Genomic DNA, 10,000 nt, shown 5'->3' with positions numbered 1-10,000 from the left:
CACAGTCAAAAGGTCAAGAACCAACAAGTCAATAAGCTCCCAAGCTCCATATCGATATCACGTCACTGCCCTAACAAGTGGAGAGGAAGTCAGAAATAATTCACAAAAAATTCTCAGCTGCGAAGGCCGGCGGATTTCCCCCGTCCCACACGAGAGCCCTGTGCCCGTCCCTGCGCCGCGCGTGGCGGGACAGCCTCTGCCTCTGCCCCGGCCGGGGCTCAGGGCTCTCGACACCCCACGATTCTGCGCTGCGTTCCTTGGGAATTTTCCCCCCCACAACAAAGGAAAGAAATATGAGATAGAAAAACTGATAGTTCCCACTCGATTTGAATAACAAGTGAAAACCTAAAAATACCTCCACTGCATGTTATTACCAACTGTATCACCAGGTTTTATAGTGACAGGACTGTGCTATAATTTCTGAGAAAACCTCAGCATAAAGCTCCATAAACCCAACCACTCCTGTAATGCATCACCTTATCTAGTGCACAATCATTTCCACAACTTTTCATGTTAGTATAATTTGTTCAAAAATGGTAATAAATACATCCTTGAAGTCAAATAAGAATCATTGCACAATCGACTGTAACTTGTTCTTACTAGCGACAGTTAATCATGCAACCAGGATCTCACATAAAAGAAATAAGCAAACATTTTGGTGTTGTGTAATTACAAATGTTCGCTAAAAGCACACTTCCTTCTTTAATCAACAAATATATGAAAGCAGCGCTTTAAATACCCTTTCAAGTGGGTAATTGCATCTGCGAAGTTAGCAGTAAAGAAAAACAGTGATCCCCATCTACAGTGAGCAAATGGTCCACTGTACTAAAGTAACTACAGTCAGAAAACCCTGATAGCCTTTTGCTAGAGGTCTAACCATGGATTGAAAACGCAAACATTGCTAATTAAAGCAAAGAAAACCATAAGTCTAAGCAAAGTCTAATCTGTTCATCTGCAGGAGGTAAGACCTCACTTAGGCTCACTGTAATTTGAATATAAAGTGGACACTGCAAATAGTTCTTCAAGATTATTTCTTATATTGCAATTTTAATTACGTTCAATACTTGGTAAAATTTTCAGCATGTAACACCAATTTAACACAAACTCGCAAAAATTTCTGATAGATAATATTCTCATTCTGCAGACAGAAGTGAGACAAAGAAGGTAAGTAAAATGCTCAATGAACTTCAGTGAGATGGCAGGCAAGGCCTGGGTCTGCTCCTGCTCAGGTAACCGCATCTTTCCTCAGTTGGGAGGAGAAAATGTTCTCAAGTCAACAGTAGCACCAGGATTCAAACCAGAAATCCCAGGCTTTTCCCTCCAGGTACCCTCTCCACCAGAATTAATGCCATTGGGGGTGTACTGGTACTGAGAAAGTTGAGGTTGGCCCCCAAATGTTTTAATTATTTAGTTCTTTTCCTCAGAAATTACAAACTCAAAATAAACAACTGGAGACGGGTGATGCTCTCCTTGGCTTACTGAGAGAAAAACTGATGCTGTGCCTGGAAAGGCACCGTTTTGCTCTTCCTGGCATCGAAATGGTTCCCCACGATAACTAAAATTTTCGGGTTTTGGGTGATGAAGTCCTGATCAGATTCTTTGGGCCAACTAGCTCAGGAGCTCCCGGGAACGTAAAGCCCGCCAGGTTGGCAGGCTGGCCACGACGTGCCCGTGGAGGACGAGCAGGGCGCCCCGGCAGAGAGCCGGTCACTGCCCTGGCCGCTGATGGCAGCGGTGTCAGGCAGAGGCCCGTGTGCTCGCATGCCAGTTGTACTGCAGTGACGCGAAAACCCCTATGGCTCCGGAGAAATTGCTGTGGTTTGTGTCTTATGTGGTTCACGTTAAAAATTTCCCAACAGTGATAGACTTCAGCTGCCAGGATCAGGGAGACCATGTGCATCTAGTACGAACAGCCCCCGCACAGAGCTCTGGGGCATTTTTTTATCCTTTTTCCTTTCTTTTAAATAACTATTGGGGCTCATAACAAGCACTGTCACTCTAGCACTACTCCCCTGATTGACTTTGCGACAATGATCTGTGGAGGAGATGGGCACACAAGCACACAAACACTCTGCAAGCACTCAGGCAAAGAGGACTAGAGAGGCTTTGTTCGGTTCGGTCTGGTTTTTATTTTCTGATAAGTTTCTGTTCAATTTCCAGAATTACTTCTCTGATATTTTTGAACAGTATAAAAAAAAAAAAAAGGCAAACTAACCACAAAACTGTAGTAAAGAAATTCCAAGGCTGAATAAAAAACACACGCACACACAAAAAAGGAAAATTTGAACTAAATCAGAAACTCTCGTCATTGAGTCATCCTGGAGCATCCTAATACTGCAGAGGTCTCAGCGCAGTGATCTTACGTATCATATATGCCCTAATAAATAGGTTCAATGAGTTGAGTTAAGGGCAGAGTTTAACTATTAACTCCAAATTTCCTCGCTCTTATGGCTGTAAGTCAATCCCTTAATGTTATTTTAACACAGTTTCTGGCAGTTGAATAAAATCTATGGTCAATATTACAACCCCTTCCTTCCTAAATGAAGGAAAATATACGTGTGATTTACATAAGAAATCATGGGAAATCCTGTAACGGAGCAGGGATGATAAATGTCCAAGGCCTGACTGCCCAGGAATCCAAGCCGACCATTTGACTTCAGGCCCTCATTACACACATCTCAAAACCAGCAGAACCGGCAGCAATACCTCCGTGCAGGTATAGTTTTCAGCACAGTAACAGTTAGCAGTCACAGAGGTTATAATGCAGCGCTGTAAGATATAGCTAAAATAATACCACAAAAATCAGATGACACAAAGAATTCTAATACTTTCCTTTTGTTAAGATACAGTAACTGAGAATACAATGAAATTCTTCATGTTCAGTATCTCCCATTAGATCAATTAATATTCAGAGAAAGCCTTTAACATGAAGTTTAAATAATCATAGAAGGAGAAAAAGAACCACCAATGTTCTAGAAGCTTCTCTAGACCTTTCAATCAATTTTATTTATATGCAAAACCAAGAGAAACTCAGAAAAAACAAAGCTCCTCCTGATGCTAAAGCTCTCAATTTACTGACAGGCAAATGGCTTCATGCTGCCACTTAATCTCATTTCTTGCATAATGCCCTCTAATTAGCATATCAAAGTGAATTAATACTTCTAGGGCATTAGCAATGGGAAAATCTGCTCCAGGCTTCACAATAGCAGTTAAGCAAGAGCCAAGAAATCCTCAAAAACACCACAAACCACTTTGCATTGCAAAACTGTTCAATTTATTTATCCTCTCTCTCTAAACACTTTTACCGCACACTGTTTTACTACTGTTCACCAAACAAAATGATAATTGCCAAAGTTACCGGCATCTGTAATGCCTGTTTAGAATCTTAATTTAGATTGTATACTTCAAGATCTCAAGATGCTTTCATTTGCTCTACCATATATACCAGGATACACTGAAAAATTGTTGTTCCTTTAAAAAAATCTGTAATCAGGATAATATTACTAAATTCCATTTCCACTTATAATTAAAAATTAAATAATATATGAAAAAGCCACCTGCTGGACAATGAGGAATAAGAGATTAGCTTTAAATGTTGATGCATGACTTAAGTATAGCAAAAGGTTTTGACCTGTAAACACATGATACAAAACCACCCCCTTTCCAAGTGATTGATCTGCAGGACCCGTGGTATTCAGTGATTCATAGATACGGTTACAGCCCGTGTGACTGTGCAACATGTACTGAACTGATCATAAACAAAAGAATTCCAAGCAAAATACCTAAAATAGTACAAAATTAAAATAAATGCATAATGATTTTTACTATATTCTCTTAGGCAAAACGAGGTATTTTTACCTGAAGCAATTAATACATCATAGCCGTTACCATATTGGACCATTTTTTCTTTAGAAAATATTTTCAGGATCTATTTTCAATCACAGATCATTTTGTTTGCAAAATACAAACTATAGTTTATAAACAAGGACTAAAAAAACCCTCAGACTTCATCATCTTGGTGCTCCCCATCAATCTTTAAAACCAGAAAAAGAACATTAGGGAAAAAAACCACGCTAGTACACCCAACCTAACCCAAGAAGGGAGCGGGAGCGCAGGCGGAAGGCTAATAACAAAGAGTAGAAGAAAATGCCGGGGTCAGGGGGGCTTTCTACGATTCTGTTTGCAACATGAAGGCAAAATGAAGTATGAGAGTAACGAAATAAATAATGATAGATATTTATCTAGTACTTTGAGCCTTTCTAAAGAATGTGCATTATTGAAAAATATATACCATTCAAGTACCAGGCTTCATTTCCTTTCATATTTAATTCCCTGCTTACTTCCACTGTAAAGACAGCATTATGGAAGAGCTCTAATGTCCAGCTGAGAAGCACAATTCATCTGTTTGGCTGATGAACTACTCTAACTTTATAAAAGCATGAACTATAAGAGCTGACAGAAACTTTAATAATTTATATTAAATATTGATGTGAATTATTTACTCCGTTCATACTTAAAGACATGAATTGCCTACCAGAGAAAAGCAAATGTGACAAAAGGTCAACATGATGGTGAAAAAAGGCAGGCTGTGTCAGGCATGTGTTATCTGAACCATGCTGATCACCTTGATAAGCGAATAGCATTAAACATGACTGCTGAGAAAACAAACAAAGCATTCTTCTCAGGGTGTCAATTCAGGGAATACAAACAGCTACATCTAATTCTACCAATGATACAAGGGAGGCAAACGCTCAGCTCTCCACCGATTTTGACTGATTAGTACACAGCTTTAGTATTCACTCTTATTATTCATAAAAATATTCATCAAACCATCATATGTAAGATGTGCAAGGAACTGTAAAACAGGCTAAAAATTGAGAGCAGATACAAACTGGACTCTCTTTCTCTACTATATAATTATTAATATAGTCTTCATATGCATTTAAATATTGTATTACATTTGTAACAATTTAGTATGTCTAATTCTGCTTATATTTGTCTACGGTAGACTGCAAATATCATTATATTAATGTTTCACACAAATCAATATTTAAATTGAAAAAAGACAGCATAATATCCATATCATACAACTTTTTCATTGAAAGCTGTAGGAACAGAGCTTGATAAATGGGCCAAATCCTGTAAAAAGGGGCTCTTGCATTCACTGTATGCTATTATTATAATTTATCTCTGAATGCAAAAATTCCTTAACTTACAGCGAGCATCCTAAAATAAACCACACAGTAACTCATATAATTTACTGTTTTCAGATATACAAGCAAATGTGTCAAATTCAGAAATAAAATGAAGGAGATGAAAAATAGCTATAAAATAAAATAAAATAAATCCCTGCTGTTACTTAAATTAGTATTGACAAGTAGGTCCAAATTTCTCCTTTACGCAAGGAAAAAAAAAAAAAAAAAAAAAAAAAAGATGTGGAAACAGATCCTGGTAATCAACGCAAAGATTGTTCTTTAAATATAGCAAGGAGCACTAACAATGTTATGGTCTAAAGATACTATGTAGTTACAGGTTCTGCAAGACAAAGTATCACATTTTTCCTAATGAAAATTATCACCACAACCGCCTGTGCTCTTATCCAGAGAAGTATCCTGCTGGAAATCCACCGAAAAGAGAATTTTCATTGTGAATGTGTTTGAACCAGACGACCAAATGACAAACAAGATACTTTATCCAATTTATTTTTACTGTAGGACATTTACAAAGAAAAGCAGTGCCATTGCCATAAGGACAGTGTAAATGACCTAGCACGCTACTGCACGTCATCATTTGTAATACATTTGCTGACAATTAAAAAAATCAAAAGCATAACCAATGATTCAATGAAAAATTTTGGACACTGAAGCATGAGAAAGGAAACAAAAGCTAAATAATTTAAGCTGAAGAAAAGATGTATGCACATAAATACACAGTGATTACTACCTTATGTAGTCAGGGTACATAAGAAATATGTATTTAGTACCTTGAAAAAAACACCAGGACTGCACATAAATATTTTAAATAGCTAAACTGAATAACAATAACATCATTGTTGATATTTTGAAAATAGCTACCATACATACATACACACACACACACACACACACACACACGTGTGCTATCAGTGCTAGTTCATTGTTCCCTTTGAATCCTTTAATGTTCAGATCGCCTCGTTAGGATTCCATGTTATTACAAATTATTGCAAGTTGATGGCACTAAATAACAGCTTATAGACAGTGAAAAGTTGAAATTTCTGTAAGGGAACAATCCTGTGATACTATTTTTAAATAACAACAGTGGGAAAAAAAAGGGTTAATATTTCCAAATTCTTGTAGAAGACAAGGCAAAAAGCAAGTCTTTCTCCAAGGAGTTTCCTAACAGGCAGTTTACAGATTTTGCAGTATATCGACAAGGGGCGTTCCTAAAAGAGTTGGGCCATTTTCATCAATAAGGAGCTTTGCAACACGTAAGGGCATGATACAGCCCTTCAGGCTTCAGAATAGCACTCTATGGTTATTTGCAGCTGTAGCAGTAAAAGTAAAGGTTTTAGTTTACATGGGAAACTGCAAAAAATTAACCTCGTGGTTAACGTCACTATTTGTCTGGCCTTTCCATTTCTTTTTTCATTCTTTAAACCAAAACTCTGCAGAGGGGAGAACATTTTTAATGAACATTTTCCTCCTCTCTCTTTAGACATAAAAAATAGTTCAACCAGCCCAACCAGCCAAGCAGGCCTTTCTCTTCCCCTGCGGACACCTCCTGCAGTCGAGAAGTTCATTAAGTTTTATGATCTTCCCAAGTCAGTCCTGCTTATAAGCCTCACAAAGGCCACAAATCTGGCAAACCATCATGTATGCCATTAGGCTTTACTAGTAAATGAATGCTATTTAGGGTTTGTGGTGACAGTAAATTAGGGTTTGGTTGGCAGCTATCATTGTTTCTGTTGGACCCATATAAATAAATAAATAAATGAATGTGTACGTGTGTGCATATATGCACACGCATTCATACATTTTTATAAGTGCGTGTGCCTCTCCGTATCGATGATTCTTAAAGACAAAACAAATCATCTATCAACACAGGCTAGGATGCAATAATATGTCATTCCACTGGGAAATAATTGCAATTCCCTAACCATTTTAAGACTATAAGAATTAATATATTTTCATTTCTATCTCCATGAGAAAAACCAGTACCTCAGGTACAGCAACGTACTAATGGAGAGTTAATCAGATTACAAATCTGAAGGATTTTTAGTCCGTAAATAAGAGAGATTAGTAAAAAAAGAAAAAAAAAAAAAAAGGCACGGATCAGTTTTTGATTCCTACTGGCAGGCGCACAAGGCAGGCTGATACGCAGGAATGCAACAGATGTGAGTGCGCCTTAGGAAGGTAACTTTAAGACTTCCAAGCGACACCTCAGAGAGCAGGTAGAACCTAACCAAACAGAGCCAACAGACACTCGCTTGCGTATCTTTGTGTTTTATTAGAGGGGCTTCAGTAGAACTTTGGGTATCATTTTTCCTTGAACTAATTAAAGAAATAAGTGGCAGTTAGTTTCTTTATGAAAACCATGCTACCTTGTGGTTGCCTCTAAGAATGCACAGATCTATTAATATCTGCAAGGCTCTTAAATGCATTATGCAGCACTTTTTTAAATGTTAAAATGTTAAAAAAGAAATGCCAGGCTAAATTCAGTAAGCTCAGTGATTTGCTTTATACATGGCAAATACCTCACGGAAAAAAGCTCGTGAGCTCCTAGCCCTAAGTGCGACAGAGAGAAAGGCTTCGAAAAATGTGATGCATTCATTAACCCTTGCCGGGGAGTGACAGAGGTGCTCTACCTAAACTGGGGATTCCTCCACATATTGTCTCGCTGCCAGTCTCACAGAGTACTTGCTGACTGTACTACTAAACTACTAAAATATAAAAAAATACATAATGCAATATAAAAATGACTCAAATACTGCATTACTTATTTCAGAATAGACATGACTGCAATTACACTTCACGTATGGGCTCCAGTCTCCCTTCTCACCTCTCTTCCTTCTCACAGAAGGTAGCGGGAAAGCCATCACGGTAATTCCCACTGCCAGCACCAAGGTAAACTTTGGTTCTGATTAAAAAGAATTAAATTCCAGAGCATGCCTCAGTTGCAGCCAGATTTAAGTACTTGGACCACAAGACAATGCAGAGCAATGGGGGGAGGGGGAAGCCTCGGCTCTAATTGCATCTCGGACTGTTTACCCTTCCAGGTCAGAATTGTTCGAGCTGTTTCCTATGAAAGCAGTTTATAGAAAATAAGCTAGAATTTATTTTCACGTTATCTGTGCTGAAGCACACCGACCGAAGTCTGTACAGACATTTCAACTCAACTGGGAGACCCTGAGTGAACGTCCCCCTGCGGGAGCAGTTTTTGGTGGGGGTGTGGATTCATCTCCATCAATCACTCGGTGCATTAATCCTGTCTCTCCTGTGCTGCTGGGGCTGGCAGGATCCTGCCTTTGGGCAGACAGACATCTTCGCTCTTTGTTGGTTCTCAGCTATTTTACCAAAGAGATAACTTGCAAACTTGGCTCGACTACTTGGAGCACAAAGGCAGGATTTTTCTCAACTCGCACATTTCACCGAAACACCCAAAAACATTTCAAATCCCCAGATCTCCTGTCAGGTTCCCTCTCGCTTCTGAAACAGCAGTGGCCTCACCAAACCCCCCTCTGCCAGTAATCCCCGCTTCTGAAAAGACTTGTGTTTTTTTTTTCCTTAACTCACCTCTGACATGTGCTTGACTATACTTTCCTTTCAAAACAGCGAGGCTAAGCCCTGTGCAAATAACGTGATCGCAGGACCTACGCCTGCCTTCTTAATTGAAATTTGCCTGCTGCAAAATGTCTGAACATCGAGGGCAGGTTGCTTGGCTAGCTCTGGAGCAGGACAGGCAGAAAGTTTAGAGAAAGACAGAAAACAAACACAAACCAAGAAGGACAGGAAGGGACTGTGAACTGATCGAGGCAAAACACAGGCACGGGGGGAGGGAGGGCAGAAGGGGGGATCATTCCCCTTATCCCTGGTAATATAATGCAATATAAAGCAGAATCAATCTTAATATTCACAACACAGTCAATACCCTAGTGCTTAGCTGTCAGCAGAAACTGAAGTGGATCCCCGGTAGCAAAGAAGCCCTTGGACATAAAGCACCATAATTTACTGAGTACTGCGCACTTCTGGGCTTCTCAGTTGGTAACTGCGTGATTTCACATTTGTAGTTTTCGTCTGTATAACACTATTTGTTCAGCTTGCAATTAGGGGGACTGTGTGTGTTTGAATATCAAGTACAGCTGAAAATGCAAGCCAATGATTATTTTTATTTTTAAAACCAGATCAGAAAAAAAAAAAAAGGTTTTTATTCTCATAATGCAAAAGAGAACTTTTCAAAATTGTCTTCTTCAAAAAACAAACTTCTCTGTAAATTCAGTGATGTCAAAAATTTGCAAAAAAAAATAATAAAATGCCTTTAAGAAAAAGTGCAGCATTTATTACTGTCTCATTAACATAGCACAGAAAAAAATATATATTTTTGTATACTTGAGAGTAAGGTTTTTGACATGTAAAATGTCATCGCCGGAGCACAACTAAAGCTTTGCTGCACTCTATAGAAATTTGGGGTCAAAGCGTCCGTCACTTTCTCATTCTTTAGCTTCTCGCTAGCGGTCCGCTTCCCGTGCTGCCGCGCTCCGCTGACGGCTTTTTACTTGGGGTCGCTTTTTGGTTTGGTTTGGTTCCTTCCTCTCTCCCCGGCAGCGCACCGCGCCCTGCCTGACCGCCGCACCCGCCCGCAAACTTTGCGGCCCCGCCGCACCTGGGGCAGCGCCGGCCACGGCTCCGCGGGCGGGCCCGGCGCGGAGCGGCCCGGCTCGGCTCGGCACGGCCCGGCCCGGAGCGGGCCGGGGAGAGCCGCGGGCAGGGGCCGACGCTCTTCCGATCTTCTCATAGTCAAAGCG

At 39.7% G+C, this 10,000-nt stretch overlaps 2 protein-coding genes across 4 annotated transcripts in view; one reads left to right on the top strand and one right to left on the bottom strand.

The window, feature by feature from the left end:
* Positions 1–9,686, bottom strand: part of PBX3 (PBX homeobox 3) — a 110,796-nt gene extending 101,110 nt beyond the window's left edge. Inside the window, exon 1 of the mRNA XM_035341406.1 lies at positions 8,038–9,686. Within this exon, the coding sequence (XP_035197297.1) occupies positions 8,038–8,074 (37 nt within the window). The 5' untranslated portion in view covers positions 8,075–9,686. The remainder of the gene's footprint in view (positions 1–8,037) is intronic.
* Positions 9,687–9,866: 180 nt separating this feature from the next.
* The window catches only part of MAPKAP1 (MAPK associated protein 1), a 112,231-nt gene continuing 112,097 nt past the window's right edge, over positions 9,867–10,000 (top strand). For 2 of the 3 annotated variants that reach the window (XM_035341648.1, XM_035341646.1), the window contains exon 1: positions 9,867–9,930. The gene's annotated coding sequence lies outside the window, so the exon portion shown is untranslated. Of the gene's footprint in view, positions 9,936–10,000 lie in introns of all 3 variants that reach the window. The other variant, XM_035341647.1, reaches the window with a different exon arrangement.

The sequence above is a fragment of the Oxyura jamaicensis genome, chromosome 17, assembly GCF_011077185.1.
Source record: "Oxyura jamaicensis isolate SHBP4307 breed ruddy duck chromosome 17, BPBGC_Ojam_1.0, whole genome shotgun sequence".
In the NCBI taxonomy this organism is placed as follows: Eukaryota; Metazoa; Chordata; class Aves; order Anseriformes; family Anatidae; genus Oxyura; species Oxyura jamaicensis.
This window is presented reverse-complemented; position numbering and strand designations above follow the sequence as displayed.